At 41.3% G+C, this 27,427-nt stretch overlaps 1 protein-coding gene across 2 annotated transcripts in view; it reads right to left on the bottom strand.

The window, feature by feature from the left end:
- AMPH (amphiphysin) overlaps nt 1-27,427 on the bottom strand; it is a 245,605-nt gene that overhangs the window by 82,158 nt on the left and 136,020 nt on the right. For both annotated transcript variants that reach the window (XM_075557542.1, XM_075557543.1), the window contains exons 3-5: nt 25,357-25,411; nt 12,593-12,687; nt 6,426-6,521 (exon numbers count right to left, since the gene is read on the bottom strand). In XM_075557542.1, coding sequence (XP_075413657.1) covers nt 6,426-6,521; nt 12,593-12,687; nt 25,357-25,411 — 246 coding nt within the window. The remainder of the gene's footprint in view (nt 1-6,425; nt 6,522-12,592; nt 12,688-25,356; nt 25,412-27,427) is intronic.

Genomic DNA, 27,427 nt, shown 5'->3' with positions numbered 1-27,427 from the left:
ACCAAGAACTGAAAGGCAGGACTGTGGTCATGATAGCGGGCGGTGGTGGGGTGGTGAAGAAGCCTCAAAGAACCAGAGGAATACTGTGCTATCAAGGGGGCCCGAGGGTGGGAAGAGGCAAGAGGGGAAAAAGAGGAGGTGACACCAAATAGGAAGTACATGTTTAGAAAATGATGACGGCAACATATGTACAAATATGCTTGACACGATTTATTATGAGAGCTGTAAAAGCCCCCAATAAAATGATTCTAAAACGATACAATATAGTTCAATTTTTAAAAAGGAGGGCTCGTGACAGAAGATGGGGCCCTCTGGTTAGAGAAGTCTCAAAAGGTATCTGTGGAGGAGTTGCTTGGATTTAATCTTGCTTGGATCTACAAGCAATGCTCATGGATGCATACGTTAAGAGATCAAAAGACATGTTGGATTAAGTAAAACGGCTGCCCAGTGAGGACTAAGGTGATCCTGACCCAGGCCATGCTATTTTCCATTGCCTCGTATGCATCAGAAAGTTGGACATAGATTAAGGAAGACTGAAGAAGAATTGATGTCTTTGAATTAGAAAAAACATTGCAAGTACCATGGACTGCTAACAGGACAAACAAATAGGTCTTGGAGTAAGCCTGGCTAAACTGCTCCTTTGAGGTAAGGACGGCAAACCTTCATCGCACACACTTTCGTTGTACATATTGTTGGGAGAGAGCAGTCCCTGGAAAAGGACGTCACGTTTTGTTGCAGTAGACAGGCATCAAGAAAGAGGAAGGTCCTCAACAATGGATTGGCATAGTGGCTGCAACAATGGGCCCAGGCAGAGGAATGATCGTGAGGAGGGTGCATGACCCGGAAGGGCTTCATCCTGTTGGGCACAGTGCAGCTAAGGGTCAGAACGGACTCAATGGTACCTAACCACCGCCACGACGGTTTCTCGGACTGCTTTTCTTGTGGCACTGTGCCATTTTCTGACTGTCTGGTTGGTTAATTTCTGAGTAGATTTTGCTTTTCTGAATGAGAATAAGAGAGAGACACAGGTTTACTCTCTCTTTAACACAAGTAAAACTTCAACATGTATTTATCTTCCAAGCACACAGAAAAAGAGATGTCAATAATATCATTCCTAATTTCTAGTGTACATTTGGTTTGGTACTTGGAAATTATCTTTGTGAGTCAATGCAAGCATAGACCAGGTTTGGGAGTGAATTAGGTCCCCTATCACCAGAATTTATGTTGAATTTCTAATCTCTGGTACCTGTAAATGTGACCTTGCTTAGAAATAGGGTTTTCAACAGTATTACCCGTTACCATGAGGCACTAGTGAAGTGAGGCGAGTCCTATTTCCATATGGCTGGTGTCATTAAAGAAGAGACACTGAGACAAACAGAGAGGGGTGGCAGTCATGTGAAGGGGCATCTACAACACAAGGAAGTGTCTGGGCTACGGTGAGACAAGTAATTCTTCCCCTAGAGCTTTAAAGAGAAAACAACCCTGCCAGCACCAGACTTCATACTATCAGTCTGCAGAACTATGGGACAACGAATTTCCTTTCTTATAAGTCCCCCAAATCAGAAAACCAAACTCCCCGTCATGGTCAATTCTGACTCATAGTCATAGTGATGCTATAGGACAGAGCAGAACTGCTGTGTGGATTTCTGAGACCGTATCTCCTGACTGGAGTAAAAAGCCTTCTCTTTCTCTAGAGGAGCAGCTTGGGGTTTTGAACAGCTGATCTTGAGACTTGTAGCTCAATAAGTAACCACCATGTGGTAGTTTGTTATGGCAATAACAGTGTGGTAGTTTGTTATGGCAATATAGGAAATTAATATAGACACGGGAAATATGTTTAAAAAGATGTTCTAATGAGATTTTGATCTTTCTTATCAGAACAATCTAAAAAGATTATGTAATAAAATCTACCATAATTTTGTTGTACTATTTCAACACAGGCACATCTGTGTGTTTATCCCAAATCCAATGATCCTAGAGACTGTGGACAATTGTCTCTAGATAATTATCTCTGGGCAGCACCAGGTCAACTGAATCCTTCACATTTTGTTGATGTTGCTGTTTTCATTCCTGCAGCTCCACATTTTAAATGGCTTGCTCTAACTGGTAATCACAGTCCTTGTTGACTTAGCTGAGTCCTATTCTCAGTGGATGCATCTAACACACACACACACACACACACACACACACAGATAGTAGCTAAATTAGGCAAGCTGCTTTGGAGTTTCATGTAGGAAGGCACTGTTTTCCCTTTTATCCTTTTGATTTATTTCTAATAGATAATTTAAAGTTATTAATTCACCATGCATTAAATAATTTGCTGACATCTGCTGTGGAGATCTACTTTTCCTTGTTAGCTAAACGGACTGCACAGGTATGCAGTAACACAGGGGGTCACTAGGAGTTGGAATTGACTCAGCAACTATTGCTTGTCTTGTTTTGTGAAAGTATCACAGTGACCCTGAGAGTCTCCTTTCTCCTCAAATGGTACACCTTCCCAGAAAACATCTGAATTCTAAATATCAGAACATTGTTCCAGTGGGTTGATCTGTGAAACCTCACAGGGTAACCAAATTTTCACTAATTTTTGTAATTGTCAGAGTTAAAAGCAAAGATAAGTACATTTTAAAAACTTGACCTATGCTTTCTGAACTTGGATACCATTACCCAATAGCTCAACATAGCAGCACGCTTCCTATGATGATACCATCATTGAGAAGCCATCCCTCGGGTTGGTTGCTCAGGACATTTTGCCAACAGGGCTAGTCTGGCTCACTCTAGTGGCCCTTGTATCCACAGACACACTTTTTACATTGGCTAGCAAGCATTAAGAATTTTGTGTGGGCCCAAGAAATGATTAAAGTCCTTTATATGTGTGCTTTATTACCAACAAATCTCACTATGTTTAACTGTCAAGGCCATGACACATTCTTCAAACCCTTTTCGGGTCTTTGGCAAGGGCTACAACGAAGGTCAGGTAAAGATGATATTGCCCCTCGGAAGACAATAAGTACAAAAGCCTGTTGAGAGGGCATGGCTTACCGTATATACTGGAGTATAAGCCGAAACAAATATCAGCCGAGGCACCTTATTTTACCACAAAGCTACATTAAAAACTGTGCTGAAAAATTTGGCTTATGCATGAGCATAGACGGTATTGATAGTTTCAAACACAAGCCGCTATTACCACCCTTTTTGGGGAAATATTGTTGTGGTTTAGGTGAAAGTTTGTAGGGAAAAATGTTTCCGACGTAAACATTTACTCACATTTTGTTTTGTGATGTTAACTACAACAGTCTCAATGTAACAGCACTCTTTCTACTTCCTCCCTATGTTCCCTGTTTCGATTTGTCCTGCTTTCCTGTCCCTTCCCATCTTCTGAGCACTGTTTTGGGGCACATGCCCAAGTGGCTCCATTTTATCTCCTATGATTGACTGTCCTGAGAAACACGCTCCTCTGAAGGTCCTCATACGATAGTCCTATAGGCATGTCTATTGTTTAGATAATTGATGATCTCTGGGTGTGGGTTCTGCTCTGGCTGGAAGGAACTCTAAGGGCCACAGAGGAGCTATGGTGGCAAAGTGGGCTGAGCATTGGGCTGCTATACACAAGGTGGGTAGTTCAAACCTTCCAACCACTCCAAGGAGAAAGATACATAAAACTGCAGCACCCCTAAACATTTACAGTATCAGAATAATGTGTGGTGAAGTTCTACTTTGACCCACAGAATCCATACACAATAAAGTGGATCTGATGGGTTGGGTTGGGTTTGATAGGGTGTTGAAGGCCATTAAGACTCAGCCTTGAAAAGGCTGAGAATTCCCATGACTTATGTGTCAGTGTTTGCTGATTTCTTTTTTTTTTTTTAACATTTTATTAGGGACTCATACAACTCTTATCACAATCCATACACACATCAATTGTGTAAAGCACATCTGTACATTCTTTACCCTCATCATTTTCAAAGCATTTGCTCTCCACTTAAGCCCTTGGCATCAGGTCCTCTTTTTCCCCCCTCCCTCCCTGATCCCCCCTCCCTCATGAACCCTTGATAATTTATAAATTATTATTTTGTCATATCTTGCCCTGTCTGACATATCCCTTCACCCCCTTTTCTGTTGTCTGTCCCCCAGGGAGGAGGTCACATGTAGATCTTTGTAATTGGTTCCCTCTTTCCAACCAACTCAACCTTTACCCTCCCAGTATCGCCACTCACACCACTGGCCCTGAAGGTATCATCCACCCTGGATTCCCTGTGCCTCCAGCTCTTATCTGCACCAGTGTACATCCTCTGCTCTATCCAGACTTGCAAGGTAGAAATTGGATCATGATAGTTGCAGGGGGTGGGGGGGGCGGGGGTAGCATGGTGGGAGGAAGCATTTAGGAACTGGAGGAAAGCTTTATTCTTCATCGGTGCTACATTGCACCATGACTGACTCAACCCCTCCCCTAGACCCCTCTGCAAGGGGATCTCCAGGGGCCGACAGATGGGCTTTGGGTCTCCATTCTGCACTTCCCCCTTCATTCACTATGGTAAGATTTTTTTTGTTGTTGATGCCTTATACCTGATCCCTTCGACACCTCATGATCCCACAGGCTGGTGTGCTTCTTCCATGTGGGCTTTATTGCTTCTGAGCTAGATGGCCGCTTGTTTACCTTCAAGCCTTTAAGACCCCAGACACTACCTCTTTTGATAGCCGGGCACCATCAGTTTTCTTCGCCACATTTGCTTACGCACCCCTTTATCCTTGGCGATCGTATCATGGAGGTGTGCACCCAGTGATATGATTTTTTGTTTTTTGATGCCTGATAACTGATCTCTTTGGAACCACGTGATCACACAAGCTGGTGTGTTCTTCCATGTGGGCTTTGTTGCTTCAGAGCTAGATGGCCACTTGTTTACCTTCAAGCCTTTAAGACCCCAGACGCTATCTCTTTTGATAGCCGGGCACCATTAGCTTTCTTCACCACATTTGCTTGTTCACCCGCTTTGTCTTCAGCGGTTGTGCCGGCAAGGTAAGTGTCATAGAATGCCAATTTACTAGAAGAAAGTATTCATGCATTGAGGGAGTGCTTGAATAGAGGCCCAAGGTTTTCCACCACCGTAGTACTAAACCTATAAATATAGGCACATAGATCTATTTCCCCATCCTCATATATATTGCATATGTACATGTCTTTGTCTAGACCTCTATAAATGCCCTTTGCCTCCTAGCTCTTTCCTCTATTTCCCTTGACTTTCCTCCTGTCCTGCTGATTTCTTCTGTGACTTAACATTTTGAACAGACTGTCAAGAACAAGAGAGTATGCAAGGTCTGGGGAAATAGGTTGTTTAATTTTCTCAAGGATGCCTGGCTTGGCAGAAGACAGAGTTGATATGTGTATCCAATGTGCTTGCTTAACAATTAGATAATTAACCCTGGGTTGTTTCTGCATAGATAAAAGGAGTATGTAGAATAGACTTGGGGCTTCAGTATTCACTGTTGCCCTCCCAATACTTTCTGTCTCTCTGTTTTTCCGTAATCCTCACTCCCCCTTTCAGGACTGTCCAACTTGTTGGCTGGCCCCGACATAAGGACCATAGTCTCAAGGTTTTCACCCATTAGATTTGTTCTTTTCAGGATCTTGACTTTTGTTCTGCGTTTTTCTTTTACATCATGCAGGACAGGCACTCCAAATTTAGTAGGAAAAATAACCCCAGGCAGATCTGTTACTCATTAGCTCTATACAGGGGGATTCAAAACCTTCATGGAAAAATTCCTCTTAATTTCATTTTTACACAAATAGTTTAAAGCCTTCTTATGTACCCCATAGTTTGGGTTTGAAACCTCCTTTGTGTCTAAAATTAATTCTAAGTACTCCTTCACTGATTTTAAGTTGCTTACTTTTACAATGGATCTGAGTATCAGCTAAGATAAATGTCCTAGGTAAGATATTTTTAGATGCAGATGCAAATGTATTTGAACTACTCATATTTTTAGCATAAATTACACCTGAAAATTCAAAGGAAGGAAAATATACCCAGGTGCACTATGAACACATGCAAAGTAAAGAGTTTTCAAGGAAAGAACAGCCATGTTCTTCTGTTTGTGATGAAAATATCCTTCTTTGTGACTCTTGTATGGTCTGCTGGAAATTTTTGTCAAATGCTAGATAGTGAAAAGAATTTATATCTATAAGCTTAAAAGACTTTCATAGAGAAATAAAAGTTGAAGCAGTGCACTAGAGGAGAAAATGAGATTACTGAAGTTATATTTCACTTGCAGCTGCTAGAGAAAGAATAAAAGCCCCGTGCTTAAACAAGTGAAAAACTGACAACTGGCTTTCAAGTCAGTTTGAACACATTTGCCTTATGTCTCCGTCATAGTTCAATAACTATATGGAGTTGTTTAATTCTTCCCTTTAGAGACACAGAGTAAAATACCTTTATGTCAGGAAATTGTCCCAGATAAGTATCCAGTGTTAGCAAGGAACCATCCACTAGTTTCTGATGGAAGTCTTCCCATAGAACATCACATTTCTAAAGAAAAAGAGAAATACAGAGATAACTGTTCAATTATTTTAATTGGATACATTTCACCCAACTTTTAGAAGTAATCTGAACTCATAAAATCCAATAACCATTGCTTCCCCAGGCATTGCATATTAGAAATATTGTGGGTTATTAAGAAATAACACAATATTTCAAAGTAGTTTGTCTACCTGCTCTAATTTACAATATTGCTCATCAGAATGTTCAGCACATTAAGGGAAAAAATGCATCTGAGATTCTGAATTCATGAAGAATAAATAAGATAATAACCATTTAAAGAATAAACCTCAAAAATGTCATTTGGCACATGTATACTGCAACACTGGGTCCTGAGGGAAAAAACAGTGATGTGTGGTTGGTCAGTGCTGTTGGCTTGGTTCCAACACACGCCAACCTTATGGACAGCAAAAAAGAGCACATCCTCACAAGCACTGTTAGGTTGTAGCCCATGTGCAGTCACTGTGTCAATTCTTGCTAGGGGTTTTCAAACGATGAACTTTGCAGCTAAGAAACTATAACATATTCTACTGATATAACTTGCTTCTGAAATAGTCCATGAAATTGGAAACCAACCTAGACAGAAACCGGAAAAAAAATCTTTGCAGAAGTCTCCACAAGGAGCGCAGAAAATATATAGTTATGTTGGGAAGGGCCCTATCATCTTTTATAAAATAACATTTTATTAGAGACTCATACAACTCTTATCACAATCCATACATACATCAATTGTGTAAAGCACATCTGTACATTCTTTGCCTTCATCATTTTCAATGCATTTGCTCTCCACTTAAGCCCTTTGCGTCAGCTCCTCTTTTTTCCTCCTCCTTCCCCGTTCCCCCCTCCCTCATGAGCCCTTGATAATTTATAAATTATTATTTTGTCATATCTTGTCCTGTCCTACGTCTTCCTTCACCCCCTTCTCTGCTGTCCATCTCCCAGAGATGAGGTCACGTATAGATCCTTGTAATCAGTTCCCTCTTTCCAACCCACTCTCCCTCTACGCTCCCAGTATCACCATTCATACCTGGTCCTGAAGGTATCATCCACCCTGAATTCCCTGCGCCTCCAGCTCCTATCTGCACCAATCATCTTTTATGAAGTACATATGAAAATTATACATATGAAAATTAAGTGTTTTCCTAATTACGATCACTATGCCAAGATATTGGGTTAAACACTTTACAGTGGCATCTATGCATACCTCTCGCCTCATCATTCAATTCTCACCACTGAAAATAAATAACCCAAACTGATGCCTATCAAGGTGATTCTGACTCATGGTAACTCAACGTACGTCAGAGTGGAACTGTGCTCTACGGTGCTTTTAAAGGTGAATCAACAGGCATTTCTGCCAAGGCACCTCTTGGTTGATTTAAGCCATAACCCTTTCAGTTAATAGACAAGAATGTTAAACATTTGTTCCACAAAGGACTCCCAATACAGAATAGTCTGCCATCTAGCCTGTTCCAGCCCATAGTGACCCTATGCACAAGAGAACAAAACACTGCAGAGGCCCGTGCCATGCTTTCAAATGATCCTTTGCCTGAGACCACTGTTGCAGCCGTGATGTCATCTATTTCATTGAGGACCTTCCCCTTTTTGGCTACCATGCCACATTATACCAAGCAGAATGTCCTTCTCCAGGGACTGGTCTCTCCTGAAACCGTGTCCAAAGGATCTAAGATGAATTCTTCTCATCTTTGACTCTAAGGAGCACTCTGGGCATGCTCATTCCAAGACAGATTTGCTTGTTCTTATAGCATTGTACGATACTTTCCATGTTCTTCTCCAGCATCACAATTCAAATGCACCGATTCTTCTCAGGTCTTCCTTATTCCCTGTCTAACTTTCACATGCATGAGGCCACGGAAAATACCATGGCTTGGGTCAAGCACCCCTTAGTCCTCAAAGTGACAGCCATGCTTATCAATTCTCTAAAAAGACCTTGTGCATCAGATTTATCTCACGCAACTTGTCTTTTGATCTGTTAACTGCTGCTTCCGTGAGCATTGATTGTGAATCCAAGCAAGACAAAATCCTTGACAACTTCAACCTCTTCTCCAATTATCATGATGTAACCTATTGTCGACTTGTGACGATTTTGGTCCTGTTTCCATTGAATGTCAATCCACACCGAAGGCCTGTAATCCTTGATCTTTATCAGCAACTGCTTCAAGTTCTCCTCACTTTCAGGAAGCAAGGTAGTGTCATCTGCACATCACTAAATCCTGAGGCCACATTCTTTTTCCTAAATGACAACTTCTTTGATTATTTGTTCAGCATACAGATTGAAATTGTAAAAGAATACAGCCCTGACACACACCTTTCCTGATTTTAAGCCATGCATTTATTTCCTTGTTCTGTTCACACTTCTGCCTCTTTATCCATGTACAATTTGCGTACGAACGTAATGAAGTGTTCGGGAATTCCCCTTCCTCTCAGGTTAGCCACAGTTTATTAAGGCCCTCCCTGTTGAATGCCTTTGCCTCGTCAACAAAACACAAATAAATATCCTTTGGGTATTTTCTGCTTGGCGTCAAGACCCATCTGACAGCAGGACAGATAGCTCTTGTTCCATGACCTCTTCTGAATCTGGCCTGCACCTCTGGCATCACCCTGTCTCTGTCCTGCTAGTCTTATTACTGGCACTTTAGAAAAGAGGATCCTGCAGCTAGAGATTTATATTCTACCCGAGGTCAGGTAGCTGATAACAGATTCCAAATCAGCTCAGCCCACGTGAGTTCCAAGACCATGGTCTGTGAATTATACAAGCCTGCCTCCCCACACCAGGGCTCACATCTCAGTGTGGAACTTAGGATAACTTAGTCTCTCTGGGGCATTTTCATTTTCCCAACTGAATAGTTTGATAACATCAAATACTTTGCAGAATTCTAGACACATAGCAGGTGTTCAAGAAATGTCATCTCCTTTTATTTTTTCCTTCTAACAAGTTTGAGAACTTGTAGAACACGATGATCCTTGCTTCCCCAGGACCTACCCTTTCTTCTCCCTAACAATACACAGAAAACCAGACTTATGGCCAGTAAGTGAATTCCATCTCATAGTGACACTGTAAGGACAGAGGGGGATGGCCTCAGGCTGTAAAACTGCCCGAACCGGTTCCCAGGCTGCAATCCTTACAGACGCTGAGTGCTGCACTTTCTCCCACAGGGCAGCTCGTGGATTCGAACCAGCAACCTTTTGTTAAGTAACCAAGTGCCTAACCACTACGCCAGCAGAGCTACTTTCATTAAGAACAAAAGCACCAATTTTAGCTGAGTACGTGACCATCTAAGAGAAAGACCGTATTTCCTAGCTTCTCTTGCAGCCAAGTGTAGCCATGTGACAATGACCAATGGGGTGTGTATGAAGCATGCTTAAACACATCCATCCTCTCCCTTCTTGCTACCTGGAATAGAATTGGGGGCTGAAGGCCAGACCTCAAAGAATCACCTTGGATCTGGAGACGAAAGGCTAAGGATGACAAAGATGAGTCCCCGATAACTTTTAGGTCCACATGATTTACTTGGGCTCCTGGCCTCCAAATTCCTTTATGTTAAAGACAAATTTTTAACTTGCTTAAATCTTTCTTTGGGGAAGAAGGCATAGGGTGGAGGAGGGTGCATGTGTTTGCTTTCATTCCTTTTTTGCATTTCTAAAACATTTTACATACTATAGATCCCAATTCCAGAATTTTATGCAAACAAAAATTAGGAATCTTCTGCTCCAAAGGGTAATCATCAATTGTAAGCAGATCCTCTGAGCATTCAATATTAAGTCCCTTCATGATCAGCAAAGCTCATATTTGAACCAGCAATTAAGGATTCCCAACTCCTACTACTGCAAGTATCAAGACAAGAGAGATAATTGTTTACTTAAGAAATAAACATCAATAACAGCATTTGCAACACATAGAATACAGCATTGTCTTCTGAAAATAATTTATGTTCTTTATAGAAATGCTCCTCTTTCAGTAATGAATTTTATAAAATGATACACTAGTAACCAGATCTTTAAAGAACAAGTTACGCATTTAGCAATATGATGTTGAAACTACTTTTATTGAAGAAATGTGAGAAGATATAATTATATCATGATTGTATTTGAAATGATTCTTGAGGGCTGATTTTGCCAAATACATACCCTGAAATATTTTGAAGGATGTAATAGAACCAATTGAACTCTCCTCATGAACAAACTCTTTTTATCTAAGTCATAACAAGATCTTGAAGATAAATGTTGGGGAGGCAGTACTCTCTTTCTAATGGCTGTAGATGCTCCATTCATCTCACATCAGACCTTCCCAGTCCAGCACAGATTTGGGGAGTGCTCCATCTAACTCCGCTGCGATGAGCGCACGTGAACTGAAGCACAGACACACAACTCCCCTTTGGCCTAAAAAAGCACTAGGATGTCAGGCGATCCCTGGCTGACCCTTGTTTCATTAGGGAAAATGTAGATTGAGTACTACCTAGTTCGATCGGCACAAGGCTTCAAATGTGTCACTAGTAGGTAGTCCTGGTGGCACAGTGGTGATGTGTTGAGCTGCTAATCCAAAAGTCTTCCGTTCAAAACCGCCAGATGCTCTTCGGGAGAAAGACAAGGCTGTCTGTGCCTGTCAGAGAGGACAGTCTCGGAAACATGCAGAGGCAGTTCCACCCTGTCCTGGAGGGCTGCTGAAAGCCAGAATCAAAGCCATGGCAGGCAGGGAGGGAGCGGGGATCGTTTTTCATTTTGTCCGCGAGGAAATTAAAGCCCCAGAAAAGAAGCTAACACCACAGAGTTACTCTTCTTGGTTTCTTACAGTCTTGCGTACACACAACAGCATACCCTCCTTCTCACCCTTAGCAGCCGGAAGTCCTTGGTTAGTGGATTTCGGATATTAAGACATGCCTAAGGTCAAGGCCTTACTGAAATTAGGTCTCTCTCATTTTTTTTTGCCATTTTATTAGGATTTAATCCAGACCGCACACCATTCCATATCAAGCAGTGTTGCACAATTGCTTTCACCTTCAGTTTCAAAATATTGTCTTCTTTCTTGGGCTCCTTGGTATCAGAAACCCCGACCCTCTTACCTTTGCCCCCGACCTTCCCAGCAATATCTCCCAGTAACCCTTATTCTAGTTATTGTCTCTGTAGATTCCCCCATCCTGAGTGTCAAATATTGAAAAATGGAAAAATATATAATAAAGCCAAGAAGGCTACCAAAACACAATAAAAATACGACACAGATAAATCCAATATTAAAAAAACCAGAAAATATTGAAAACCAAAGCAAACACAAAATGTATCAAAAGGGAGATCAAATGACATGGTTTTAACCATTGAAGTCAGATTTATCATTTTAATGTACTAGAGTCATCTCTCCAATCCTCTCTGTCTGATAACCAGGTTATTTCCATCCTTTATCCCCACAACCATAATTGAAATGAGATCTCTTTTCAGCAGACCGTCTTACATTTGCCCTCGGGCACTGTAGATCAGTGTTAAAATGGAAGTGGCAATGCTCTGTGGCGCTCCTGCCTCTGCCTTCAGGAAGGGAGACGAGTGGGGCAAATAGTTAACACACTCGGCTGCTAACTCAAAGGATGGAGTTACAAATCCACCTAGTAGTGCCTTACCGACAGGCCTGTCAATCTATTTCTGAAAAATCCACCTGCATCAGTGTACAGTTTCTGTTCTAACATAGGCGACCATGAGCCAGAGCCAATTCTGCAGCAACTGGTTAGTGGATAGGGGACTTTCGGGAAAGCTGTGTGTGAGCACCCCACCCTTCTACTATAAATGGGCTGTAAGGGGCAGAAAAATGCTATCGATATTTGAGGAAAATAGAAGCCTCACCCATAGCTTTCTACCCAACTTGTTTCATAATCATCTTCATGTCTCACTGTGAGCTTGCAACGATCCAGATAGCACAATTGTGTGGTGCCTTTTGAGCACACGATCTGCACTGATGGTCACAGCCAGGCGGGGGCAGAAGGTCTACTCTATAAGCAAGCATTGCTAGAGCCTCCAGCGAGTCTCCCAGGGCTCTCGAAGGCTGGGGCCCCAGCGCTTACCTCACCAACCATCTTCACGTCTTCTCGCCCGTACCAATCAGGTTCATAGACTTCATGGAGCGATTCAGTGAGCTTCATTGAGGCCTCCTGCATGCCTGGTGTTGGGTAAGAAAAACATCCGGTTATACTGGAGAAGTGAGAGAAAAGTCAGGAGAAACCAGTAAAATCAGATGGAGGCAAAATCTTTACAATCACATCTTTCCCCGACAGTCTCCAAGGCTCATCCGATCATGTTGTGCATTTCTGTTATTTACATGAGACAGTATGTCTGAGAAAAAATTGTTACACATTCCATTCTGAAAACAATAAAAACTAATAATGATGGGTTATGCTCTGTATGTGATCACTGGCTAAGTGATATCAAACCATAAAATTATACGATCAACCCTAACTGATATTAAATATGAGTAAAATATTTTAGAAGCAGGTAGAACCAAAATCAATAGGGGTTTCAAGCATAAACTTTTGAAGGGGCCTAAGTGGTTTTAAACACATTTCAAGACAACAGAGAAAATGATTTTCTTTTCCCAGTAGTCTTAAAAGCTATGAATACAATTTTAAGTGGAAATCACAAAATAGTTAAAGTTCATTGAGCATATGGATCAGAACTTTCAATAAAAATGCTTATTACAAAATTTGTTTAATGACAGTAGAGAAATTATTCTTTCTGAGTATAACATGGTAATATAAAATAGTATCACCAAGTCTTTTTAGCCCCCATACCCCTTTCAAAAATCGGAGAGATAGTGAACTTGGAAGTGCCAAATTGTCATGAGACAGCTCATGGTTAAGATGTACTCTTCGGCTGGTAACCATGAAGAAATACCTTCCCATCCCAGACTCTCCCTGTCAACTCTAAAATGAGACTAGAACCTGTGAAACTCTGGACACATTTATATCACATCAACTGTTCATTGTCATTAAGTCAGCTCCAATTCTTGTGATATTGTATATAACAGAACTAAATTTGCTGAATCTTGAACCAATTTCATGATCCTTGATGTGGTCCGGTCCATTATTGGCTGTTGGGTCAAGTCAGGAGCCCTTGCAGGTTCACTGGTAGGCTGCTAACTGCAAGGTTGGCAGTTTGAAACCACAAGAGCTAGATGAGGCTGCTTGAGTCCTTCAACACTTACAGCTCAGAAACTGGACAGCTCTGCTCTGCCTTCCGGGTCTCTGTGAGTCAAAATCAATGCGGCAGAATAGCTAAGTGTGTATTGGGTCAGTTCATCTCCTTGAAAGTTTTTGTTTTCCACGACCTTTCTAACTTAACAAACAGGATGTCCTTGTGGCAACTAATGTTTCCTAGGGACATATTCAAAGTTTGCCAGAAGCAATCTTGCAATCCTAGCTTTTAAGGAGCTATCTGATCAATACATAGCACTATACTGACTCAGAGCTAACAGCGCTGTAAAGTCTGCCTGTACGAAGCTTATCTGGCGCATACTTTCTCCGTAGGGCACATAACAGCCTGCGCGGAGTTCTAGGCACTACTTGTATGCTGTGCTTAAGGGCCATTTTAAACAAGGAAATCAAACACCAAAAGCACCGAAAGGGAGCAAAGCGTATCATGGAGGGGACACGTGCTCAGAGCATGAGAGCTGAAGAAACAAGGCAGAGTGTCACCTGGCTCAGCCTCAGCCAGGAGCCTGCACATGAGGCAATGCAGTTTGCAGGTGCTGGTTGTGGTTGTTTACTGTATGTCTACAAATGGTAGACATGACATTTTTGTATTAATTTGGAGCTGGAAATATATTTTACCAAGTAGGCAAATTTGCAAACATGTAATCAATGAATGATAAGCAGGAACTGTGTACAGAAGGTAGTTCATTCAGAGATCAAAAGATTGCGAGTGAAAAGGACAAAAATAAAGCTGGCTGAAGCGATAATAGCATATCCTTGAAGCAGGTGAGCTAAAGTGAATATGTAATTTGGTACTTCAAGATACTTTGTCACTCTTTAAACATAGAACATTCCTCATCTCCTTTTCCTTCTGTGGATAGATATTTGGTCTTTGAAGAACAGAGTTGAATGTGTTCTCAGGGTTACAACAGAGGTCCCCAAAACAAAACACTAAACTCTATGCCAGTAAGTTGATTCAGACTCATAGTGATCTTACAGAACTGGGTAGAACTACCCTTGGGGATTTCTGAGACTGTACCTCTTTACGGGAGTAGTAAACCTCATCTGTCTCCTGGGGAGAGGCTGGTGGTTCTGAACTGCTGACCTTACAGTTAGAAGCCCTATGCATAACCCATTACACGATGAGGACTTCTAACAAAGAGTAAGAAAGAAAAAAAATAGTGATGACTCAAGAAGTCTCTGCAGATTCTCGTGTAATTAGAATAAAGAGAATGGAGAAACAGCTCAAAATGACGTAAACACCTGCTTCATCCACCAAGCACTCTGAGGGGAAAAAGACAAGCTAAACTCCAAGTTAGTTTCAAAGTAATTTGACAGCATAAAAGTAGACAACTAAATTCTACCTCTGGCATTTAATGATGTCTACTATCCACTCTTTTAAAAAATTTTTAATCATGTTATTGGGGGCCTCTTTCAAATCTTATGACAATCCATCATTCAATTGTATTGAGCACACTTGTACATATGTTGCCATCAACATTTCCAAAACATTTTCTTTCTATTTGAGCCCTTGGTATCAGCTCCTCTTTTTTCCCCTTCCTACCCTATCCTGCCTCCCTCCCTCATTTTTTAAATTATTAGAGATTTCTAAAACAGCATCCTGTAATAGAAAAATTATTATTTTACTGTTGGATGGAGTGAACCACTTCCTTCTCTGCAAATGTTTGGACTTCCTCTAAGACATTTATTGTAACATCCTCTATTTCCTCTCACCACCAAATTGTAAACTTCTATTTTCATCCTCTAAGATTTGTTACATAGATTGAACTGCAACACAAGTTATTTTTTTTAAATAGCTTGAGGGTGTGCTTTAGTTCACAGTATAATACCAGTTACAATATTGTATAACCATGGCAGCCATTATCTTCAAACTATTAAAAAAAACCCTGAAATCTTAAAAGTATCCTGTAGGTTTGTAGCTACCTGATAAGAGACTGTTTAACAAGACAGCCATTGCCTCATTGGAAAGCAAGAAAGGCTGTCTTTTCCCTAGAGTCTCAAGGATGAGGTCAACAATAGCAGCAAGTATAGAGGGGGAAATAGGCTTAATGTGAGATAGTGCAGTAACAGCAAACAATATACTTAAGTATCATACTTACATATGATACTTACATATCATAAATCCCACACAACTGTGGTGGTAGGCATTGCTGTCAGCCAGTAGACTCATGGCCACCATGCGCACGATGGAACACAATGCTGCCGGCCAGCTACACCCATGACCGACGGCAGAGCTAGCATATCGCTGTGACCCCTAGGGCTGTCAAGGATGGATCTTTCAGAATGACATCACCAGGCCATCCTTCCGAGGATATCTTAGTGTAGAAGCTTCTCTGAAAGCCCCTCATAGCAACATGGAGACGCCCACCAATATGGGAGGTGGCCGCACATGAGGTTCAGTGGCAAGGAGTGGAAGCCAGGTCTCCCACACGAAGAGCAGTCAGTCTACCACTGAACTACCACTGCCCCTGTCACATATCATTAGCATACTAATTCAACCACAGGTGCGGGCCACTGAGAACAGGGTTTCCCTGACTAAGAAGATACAGGGGAGCTACAAAAGCAGATACCTACAATTTATCCTCAATTATGGGCTATAGGACATGTGTTTTTAATTGACAGAAAGGGTTTTTTTTTTTCCCTGAAAAGGGAATAGGCCAAATAAATTTGGGAACCTATGGTTCAGAAAAAAGAGCTGGAGTGTTCATCACCCCTGTGTTGGGCATCCAATACCCCACAAGCCAATGACACCTAGCTTTAAATTCCTACTGGTTATATCCACTCCATAGCCCACCAGTACCTCCCGCTTTCCCACTTCCAAAGCAAACTCAGAGCCTTCCTGTCCTCCATTCCCACTCCTCAGGAGTGCCACCTGGAGGTTACTCTGGCTTCTTCCTTCCACACTGAAATATATAAGGGTAAGTCAAAGCATATGGCTGCTGCAGTTCTAGTTCATGCATGTGTGGGTTTATTTCAAATGAAACTCGCTTTAAACATGCTCTGTGACCAATGGGCGGCTGCAAACAAGTTCTCATAATAATACACTTGTCTTAGTCTCCTTAGGATGCTTTCAACGACAACAACAAAAAAGGTCCAATCAAAACAGTGGCTTCCAAGAGGGTGTGTTAGGTGAGTTAAAATTAATGAAGTGCTTCACAAAAAAATCAGCCATAGAAATCCCTATGGAGAACAGTTCTACTCTGAAACACACAGGGTGGTCGTGAGCCACGACCAACTCTTTGGCAGTAATTGGATAGTTCTAATGGGCATTCTTGCCAGTAGTTTTAAGTTTTTTCTAGCCTGAAGGTCACATAACCACAATCACTTTGTCTTTTTAAAATGTCAATCTGAAGATATGGCTTCCTGCCATTTTGAGAATAATTTAACGACTCTCCATTGACAGAGTAAAACCCAAATGTCCTAAAATGATGCATAAAGCAATTCATTATACAGATGATGCCTACTTAATATGCACTACTGCCAGATTAACTCCTTATTTGCAACTCACTTATCTTCTTGCTCCCTAAAGAGCCAAATGCTTCCTCCTGCTTCCAGATCCTTTGAACATGCTGCTTCTTCTACCTGTAATGTGCTCCTAGCCTCAACCTCTTTCTCTGCCATACCTTATCAACAGGTGAACACCTGTGTCCCCTTCCTAGGCCCCTGCCACTGTAATTTCCTTCGAAGGTCCATTCCCAACACCCTGTCTCTTGACTCTCCTGAAGCAGAGGTGGGGATGAGGGACTGACCTCTGTATGGCAAAACACACTTCTATTAATACATGTATTACTATGCATCTCTGGCTCTTTGTGCCTTTAACTATCTCCCCATCTCCATAGTGAGTGCCCGGAAAATAGGTAGTACATCTCGCTTAGTTCTGCATCTCTAGTTCCTAGAGCAGAACTGGGTACAGAATGGTGTTTGATGATAGCTTTATTGCTAAGGTCAATGTGAGCCTAAGATCTACCTCAAAAAGGTAAATATAGACTTATCATATGATCCAGAAACTACACTTGTAGGCATATACCCAAACAATTGAAAGCAGAAAGACCAAGCTGTGTGAATGCTAAAGATGAAACAATCTAACACTGATTCCCCAGAGGAATGGATACACACATTGATTGCCAAGATGAATCATGCAATGGAATATTATTCCATCATAAAGAGTAATGAAGTCTTGACATGTGAATGGATCTCGAAAACATTATGCCGAGTGAAATGTGACACAAAGTGACAAATACTGTATGATATCCACATATAAAACAGAACCATATGAGCCAGTGTCTAGAGAAAAGGATTTGTTAGAGGGCATCAGAGCCAGGGCCATGGAGCGGGGAAATGAGTACTCCTATTTTCAGGGAGACTGAAAGTCGTATGAATGAGAGTGGTAGGAACGTGTGGAATCGGACAGTGATGCCGACTGCGTCATATGATAAACACAGTGTCACTGAATTGTACAAGTTAAGAACGCTGAGATGGCAAATACTTTGTTTCATAACAATTTACCATGTATTGTTTTAAAAGAGGAAAGACTGCCTTGCAAAGCCTAGGCATCAGTGAAGATGATAAACACCTACAGAGGTAACTGCTACCCACACATCAAAAGGAAGGAGACACACACCAGAGCCCAGTTAACCTCATTGCACACAATCATGATTTTTGTGAGCATCAGAGGCAACAAGAACCCTTTGGAGATGAGCAGGCCAAGGAAGCTGAGTGGCTCTGTGACTGTCCCACGAATAACGATCTCTGAGACCATATCCAGGGCCCAGGAAGTTCCAGGGACAGTCTAATTGCTCTGCAATGCACCAATGTCACAGACACCACAGACAGGTTGCTGGAGTGTTTTAATGGAAGAATTAAAAGAACAAGAAAAACTGGCCACGGGAGCCCTTTGACAATGCCAATTATGATACAATGGACACACATCTGTTGTCTCTAAGTGTGTTCCCCAAATCCAAAACCCACTCTAAGGAATGTCCTCTTCTTGACACTCGGTGAGAAGAGACCAGCATTCTTCCTAAAGGTTGTCTGCCCTACACCCTTCTGATCACGTTAACATACTGAGGACATGGAGCAGCTCTGCAGTGACCTATTTAATCATTCATGCCACCCAGCCTTGGCCAAACTGGTGTAAACTTGGATCTCTGTTAGTGGGTGGCATTTGTAAACAGCACTCAATCAGGAGGATTGAAGATGAGGAAGAGGTGATGTAAAGCCTCTGGAGAAAGAATTCCGGTAGCTTGAATCCTCTTTCATGTGAAAAACTTAGGTTTGTATCCCAGCCAAAGGCCCTCATGTACAGCCACCACCCATCCATCAGTGGGGGCTTTCCATGCTGGACAGGTGTCAGTAGAGTTTCCAGGCTAATATGGAGTTAGAAGAAAGTCCTGGAGATTTACTTCTGAAAATCAACCACCAATGGAAACTCAGGAATCACAAAGGTTCAGTGTCAAACCAATCACAGGGTGACACAGGGTTGGACAGCATTTCACTCCAGTCATGGGGCCTCCACGGGACGGCAGCTAACAACAAGTTCATCAACAACAACAAGATGAGAACGATGGAAGTGAAATCCAGAGTACTGAGAGAATGGTGGGTTTCAGCTACTACTGAGGATCTCATAGGAATAACTCTGGCACTGAGTCTTGACTGTCTAGACCACATCAGGAGAAAGAAGGATACTGGGATTTTAAGCCAAGTTCTCTACATTGAAAAAATAAAACAGCTCAAAATATATAGACTTGAGAAAGTTTACTCATTTATCCAACCAATCCCTGTATACATTAAAAAATTTCAATTAACATAGAGAAAATTGGTGCTTGTAACAAAATATAACTCCATATATGCAAATCCTTAATCAATAACACAAGAAATAGCTAGGTAACTTTAATTTTCCAGCCTGTTACAAATATTTAAGGCAGAGTTCATTTTAACTACCTGACCAGTTAATTATGATATATGAATTTGTAGATGTTGACTACTTTGAGACTTCATATATCCATGTATATTCATATATATATAAGCAAGTAGGTGTAAGTCATTTAGGTGAAGGAGAAGTGAATGTGTTAAATGCTTCCTCTCCCCTCCTCCTCACTGTTCTTTCCTACTGTCCTCTGTTCTCAGTCTTCACTTCATAAGCCTACCCTCGTAGCTTGCACGGACTTCACTGAAAACTAGACTTTCAAGTTGACACTACCCGTTTCTCCCTCTTCTCAGGTGCCACTTGCCTTCCAGTGACTTGGAATAGTGATAAAACTGAGGAACCAGGAGAGGGTTGGGGTAGGGATGTGTGAGCTGTGCAAGAAAGACAAAACCAATCAGAATTTACCAGACTCGTATTTTATAGAATGAATTTCAAAAGATAGCTGGCTGTTGAGTCAGAGAGCAACCCCTTTCTCTGCCTTCTTGTCCACTTATATTTTTGCAAATATGAGGAAGGTTAGTGATATTTATCAAAGAGCTGTATTAGGAATTTTCAAAGAAGTAATGCCTAAACCACGCAGTTAACAGGAAATGTTAGCTAGCTCTTCACGTGATTCAGTGCATTCCTTCCATCATCTTGTGATGCTCGCTGCATCCTTCAAGATTTGGCCCACGGAATTCTTTCATATTGTAATTCAAGGATTCAATTCTTTCTCCAGTTCTTTCAGCTTAATATATACTGTGCCTCTTCTTCCTTTTGACTTTCTAACTGCAGGTCCTTCCACTTTTCATTAAAATACTTTGTGGGGAGGAAGGGGAAAAAAAGAGGACCTGATGCAAAGGGCTTAAGTGGAGAGCAAATGCTTTGAAAATGATGAGGGCAAAGAATGTACAGATGTGCTTTATACAATTGATGTATGTATATGTATGGATTGTGATAAGAGTTGTATGAGTCCCTAATAAAATATTTTAAAAAATAAAAATATTTGTCTTTGCCTTCTCAGGCTGTCCTTTCAATTTTCTAGTCAGCTCTTTTACTTGGTCATATCTTCTCTTTGTTTTAGCTACTCTGCAATCAAGAGCAAGTCTCAGAGTGTCTTCTGACATCCACTTTAACCTTTCTTCATTGTCCTTTTAATTATCTTTTGCTTTCTTCATGTATAATGTTCTCAAGACATAACTTATCCCATAACTCATCAGGTCATTTCATATATGAAATCTCCTAGAGATTTTTTTCCCTCCAAAAGTCACAAGAGATATATTCCTGGTTAAAACTAGGCTATTGTCAATGGGTTCTATTTATCTTCAACTTCAACCGGAACTTACATATGAGCAATTGATGATATATTTCAGTCAGCTTCTGGCCTCATTTTGGTTGCTAACATTGAGTTTCCCCATGGTCAGTTCCAACCAAAGTAGTGAATTTGATGATTGTATATTTCATCTGGTAAAGTTCACATGCATAATAGGCATTTATGTTGTTGGCAAAGGTATTCACAGTGAAGAAATCATTGGTCTTGCAATATTCCAGCATGCAATCTCTGGTTCTGTTTCTATCACTCAGGCCATATTTCCAACTACTGTTCCTTTTTCTTTATTTCCAACTTTTGTATTGCAGTCAACAATACTTCTTGATGGCATGTGTGATCGATTTCAGACTGAAGAAGCTGGCGGTATTCTTTAATGTGTCCATCACTGGCTGGAGCGGTTGATACATACATATGAACAATAGCTGCATCCCTGGTAGGGACACAGACACTCCTAGCACAGCCACCATTGAACTTCAAGACAAAGAGGGAAATGTTCATTTTGACAATGAATGTGACACCCTTCCTCTTGAATTTATCGTCCCCTGAATTGTAGACCATATGGTCGTCTGATTCAAAATGGTCAAAACCAGTCCATTTCAGCTCACTGGTGCTAGGGTATTGATATTTATAGATTGCATTTCATTTTAACAATGCCTCTAGCTGGTCCATTTGAAGTTCATGTTATTCGGGGATATTTGCAGTTGTTTCTTATACTTTTGAATCAAATCTCATAAGAAAATGATGGTCCCAAATATTTAATGTGGTCCACAATGTGTTAGGTTGGGTTCTCTAGAGAAGCAAAACCAGTGGCCCTTATATGTGACTACTTATAGACAGAGACTTAGATCAAGCAATGGCTCACACAGCTGTGTAAGTCCAGTCCGGGTCAAGTCCGGCTTCTCCTGATCATGCGGCTGTGGAAGCTGACAAACCAGCAGCGGGGTGACAACGCAGTGAAGCAGTGGGAAGCAGGGATGTGGTGGAGGTGTGCACAGACTGATGGATGCAGAGGTGAGTGACTCAAGGTCAGCTGAATGAATCAACACTGTTGGTGGCCTGCCGACAGCGGTGATATTGGCAGGATGCCACAGGAGTTCCAGGAACCAGGTGTAGGATCCAGCAGCAGCAGAAGGTGAAGTGTCAAAGAGAACTTAGCTCTCCTTGATCTCTTTGATAGAAGGCCACATGTTCAAAGAGGTGTCAGCAGTCTTTGACCCGATTGGTAGGGTGGGCCACATCACCCACACGGTCTGGTAAACATCGACTCAGCCAACACACACATCATGACAGTGGACGCCACTCTGAGGAGGCAGCTCTTCTCCAGTCATTTTTTGACGGCCTTCCAACTTGAGGGGTTCACCTTCCAGCCCTACAGCTGATGTTTCGCTGTTATTCCTACGGTTTTCAGTGGAGCACCCCTTAGGAGCAGGCAGATTGGTCCTTCTTTGTAGCTCATTCCTCCTCGAAAAGTTCTGCCAAGCCCGCGCAGCTTGGGTGACCCTGCTGTTACCTGAGATACCAGTGACACAGCTTCCAGCATTAAACAACATGCAAGCCACCACAGCACGACAGGCTCACAGACACGTGGTAAAACCAAACTCATTGCCATTGAGTACATTCCAAGCTATGGTGCCCCTATAGCAGCTGTCTCAACCTGTGGCTGGTGGCCGCTTTGGGGGTGAATGACGCTTTCACAAGGGTCGCCCAATTAATAAGGTAGTAAAATTACAGTTATGAAGTAGCACGAAAATAATTTTGTGGTTGGGGGTCACCACAGCATGAGGAATTGTATCAACTCTGCCCATCTTTCTCCCTCATAGTGGCTAGTGGTTTTGAACTGCAGACCTTGCAGTTAGCAGCCCAACGAGTAACTACTACCCCACCATGCCTTAGTCTAAGATATAAAAAGTGTGAAAATTTATACTCTAAGTTATTTTTTAATTCACTAACTTCTTATTACATCTCATTTTTCACTACTTATTTTTGCATTATTTCATTATTAATCAGTATCTTTTATCAATAGTTTCACACATCCAAATGAAAACTTGTAATTTTTTAGAAATAAAAGACCTCGGTCAAAAAGTATGCAAAAGCAACAAGAAGAAGGGATTACTCATCTACTGAGTTAGTTGCATTGCGCTGCTATACCAGTGGTATATGAACGGGACCCTCTTCCTATAGCTTTGGTCTTAAAAAAAGTTTGTGAGATTCAGAAGGAAATTGACATTTGCCTTTGATAATATATGATTGGCATTGATTATTTATGAGGATAAGCATTCATCATACATCTAGATATATTCTTAAAGAGCTTTGGTAACTGTAGTGGATTATATAGAGACCTGTTAGTCACAAGGTCAGGAGTTTGAACTCACCAACAGCTCGATAAGACAAAGTCAAATATTACAATAAAATGTGTAAAAACCTAGAATTAGAAAACCAAAAGGGAAGAACACACTTGGCATATCTTAAATTGAAAGACCTTAAGAAAATTTCAAGCCTTGAATTGCACTATTGAAAAAAAAATCTATGGGCAAAATATTGACTGCTGCAGGAAGCATCAGGAGCAAAATGGAAAGAACACACAGAAAGAACTGGTTGACATTCCACCACTTTAGGAGGTAGCATATGAGCAAGAACCAATTGTGCTGAAAGAAAAAGTCCAAACTGTACTGAAAGTATTAGGCTAAAACAAGGTTACAGGAATTGAGGGAAGACCAAAGGAAACGTTTCGCAAAGCTGAGGAAGCACTGGAATCACTCAATCGTCTATGCCAGGAAATTTAGAAGACAGACATTTGCCCAACTGACTGGAAGAGATCCATATTTTTGCTTATTGCAAAGAAAAGTGACCCAACAGATTTCTCAAACTATAGAACAGTGTTACTGGCATCGCATGCAAGTACAACTGTTCTGAGGATCATCCAACAGCAATTGCAGTAATACATTGACAGGGACTGCCAGAAGTTCACGTTAGATTCAGAAGAGGATGTGAACAAGGGATAATGCAATTGATGTCACGTGGATCTTGGCTCAAAGCAGAGAATACCAGAAAGATATTTATTTGTCTTTTATTGACTATGCAAAAGCATGCAGCTGTGTGGACGATAATAAATTGTGGATAACCTTGAGAAGAAAGGGAATTACAGAAAACTGTGTCCATGAGAAACTTGTACATGGATCAAGAGGCAGGTTTGTGAACAGAACAAGGGGCTACTTCATGGTTTAAATTTTTTTTAAGCTGCGCTTCCGGGTTGTATCCTCTCACTTTATGTTTCGATCTGCATACAGAGCAAATAATCACAGGAGCTGCGTTATAATGAAGAGCGTGGCATCAGGATTGGAGAAAGGCTAATTGAGAACCTGAAACATGAACATGACACAACCTTTCGCACTGACAGTGGGGCGGACTTGAAGCACGGATGAATACCAAGGATTGTAGCCTTCAGTGTGAATGACAGCTCAATGTAAAGAAGACCGAAATCTTCACAACTGGACCAATAGGTAACGTCATGATAAATGGAGAAAAGTTGGAAGGTGGAAAAGATTTTGTCTTGCTTCGATCCACAACCAGTGCTCATCGATGCAGCAGTCAAGAGATCCACCATATTTATTCTAGGAGTTCAGTGTATTTCTACTTTAAATTTTTACAGTATCTGGTACGGGGAACAAAGGATACAATGTGAGTTTGAGAAACTCACTTTTTTCCCTAAATGTTTGGCCAGTTTTCCCATGACCATTCTCACCCCCCTAATCTAAAATCTTGCTTAGTTCTGTTTCTCTTCTGTGGGGGCCCTTGCATCCAGTTCAGTACAGGCAGCATGATCATTTATAGTCGGTTTAGATGGGGTACGCCTGCCTTTCTTTCCTCCCTCCTCCACTGGCCTCATTTCTTTGCCTTGCATGAATAGAGCCAGAAATCACTGCCAGGGCTTCTTCATTCTGTACCCTTGGCAGGATTGCAGGTGCAGCTGGGATACTCAAGTCAGGGGTAGTCTAAGGCATGTTTACTGCCAACCCTGCACCTGCCTCTTGCCAGCCTTACCTTACTCCTCCCATTAGAGAATTTAAATGTGAGTCTGTGTTTCTCCCTTGGGACATGGTCTCCCTCAAGATGTGGGCCCAATGTAGCTTTTCACAAGCCAGGTCTCACTCACTTTATCTAATACACATTCCTAGAAACTTCTGGCATGTGGGTGGCACCTATTTCTAGTTTCCAGCATAAGGACAAACATATTTCATTCTTATTATCATTTCAATGGAGATTTGGAGGATGGTAAACTGAACACCTGTGTTCAAGTGCCCATCTTGCCAAAAGGCCAAATGGCTCTGTAATTAACAATATATCTTGTCACTCTGTGAATTCCCAAAACAACCTCATGCACATTACCTTTGATAGCTGCTAAATATCCTCGGAGTTCGCGCTGAAGTCTCGTGCCTTCTGCCTGCAAAACACACAAACACAGAGATGCTGAGTTCCATTACTTACAGCTTCCATGCAAACCTGTGAGAAGCATAAGAGAATGTCTCAAATGTATCATTTCCAGAGATTCATTCTTGAGAGAATTAGTCCAGATATTTACAAGATTTCATTCAACTTGAAAGGAGAAATAAAGAAGGCGTGTAAGATTTTACTAAGAGTGGGAAACATGACCTATTAGACTGCCTTCTATATATTCAAGAACTATCATGTCCTGAAATTTTGACCCACAGATTAGAATGTTAGAAAGTAAATACTCACTGTCCAATATGGTAGGCAGTTGCTAAGTCCTTGCAGCATCAACTCACTGTCATCGAGTCGGTGCCCACTCAGAGCAACCCTATACAACAAGGGAGAACTGCCCTGTGTTTCCAAGTCTGTAACTGCTTATGGGAGTAGAAAGGCCTGTATTTCTTCCCCAGAGGTGCTGGTGATTTTGAACAGCTGACCTTGAGGATCACAGCTCAACTCACAACCACTATGCCACCAGGGCTCCTCAGTTAGTCTTAAATGAGATGTGCCATACGTGTAAAAGGAGCCCTGGTGGAACAGTGACTAAAACACTCACTTGTTATTAAAAGGTCAAGCGTTCGAACCTACCAGCCACTCCCTGGGAGAAAGAGTTAACAGTACATCCATCAATATGTACGCCTTTGAACCCCTACGGGGAAGTTCAACCCTGTTCTTTAGGGTTGCCATGAATCAGAACCAGCTTGACAGTAGTGAGCAGTGGAGGGCAAGGAGGGGCAGTAAGAATAATATTTACATCTGATTTCAGAGACTTAGTATAAAATATCTAATGAACACGTTTCTTATTGATTACATATTTAAATTGTATTTCAGATATGTGGCATTAAATATTATTAAAGGTAATATATGCTTTTTTTAAAAAGGTCACTGGAAAATTTACATTGTACACTATTTCTTTTGAACAATACTGAGTTAGAATAATTGTTTTATAGTAAATCTTGGTATATATGAATGCTTATTTTGATTTGGATTCCTGTAGAAACTCCAGGACTAGAATTAGATCATGAGTGATTTATTTTATAGCTGATCCAGGGAAAGTCAACAAGGGACTCGAAGAAAGAGATAGAACAGGGAAGAGAGTCAGGACATATACATCACATAGCAAGTTACCACTGTAGGGAACCGGAGTTCAGTCTGGTGGGGAATCCTAGGAGATATGAATATCCTACCTGTCATACCTCCCCCCACCTCCCACCAAATATACATTGGAATTCTTGTGGATGTAGAGTAACATAATGTAATCTCTTTCCATAATGCAACTATTGTTGCTAGGTGCCATCCAGTCCATTCAGATTCATAGTGACTCACAGATATCTAATGTTATGCTAATAAGAAAATACCAGTGTAGATGGGTCCTAAACTTAATCACTTCTTAATTATGAAAAGAGCACATCAGACCCAGAGACAAGCACAAATTGTGGAAGACAGATGCCATGTGACAACCCTCTACAAACCAAGGATTCAAGAAATGTCTACAATGCTAACACGGAAGGAATTAACATGATTGGTATCCTGATTTGCACATAAAGCTTCTAGAACGATAAGAAATAATTTTCTTCTCTTGAGATATTCCTGATACAGCAGTCCTAGAAAACCATAGCATTACCTAAGGGCAAGGGAATTCCTGTGAAGGTACTTCGGGGGTGGGAAGCATTCATTCTCCAGCATCCCCACACAGAAAGCCTTCAGGCAAGAGCTTCCAATGCTGGCTGTAGCCAGACAGTCTGGTGAGCTCAGAAAACAACAGTGGTATAAGGGGTATAAGAAAAAGCCGGTGCTATAAGGGGTAAAACTAGGGACCAACAGTGATATGACACTGCAACTGAATATATAAAAATTACACATACTTTGTGTAATAATTTAATAAAATCACAGAGAAATTCCAGATGAATCCACTTTTAGTTCAACAGTAATATAGCTAATTTAATAAACTAATTACCTTGAAACTGAT

This window comes from Tenrec ecaudatus, chromosome 9 (assembly GCF_050624435.1).
Source record: "Tenrec ecaudatus isolate mTenEca1 chromosome 9, mTenEca1.hap1, whole genome shotgun sequence".
NCBI lineage: Eukaryota > Metazoa > Chordata > Mammalia > Afrosoricida > Tenrecidae > Tenrec > Tenrec ecaudatus.
Note: the sequence above shows the minus strand (reverse complement) of the source record. Positions and strands in the feature narration are given on the sequence as shown.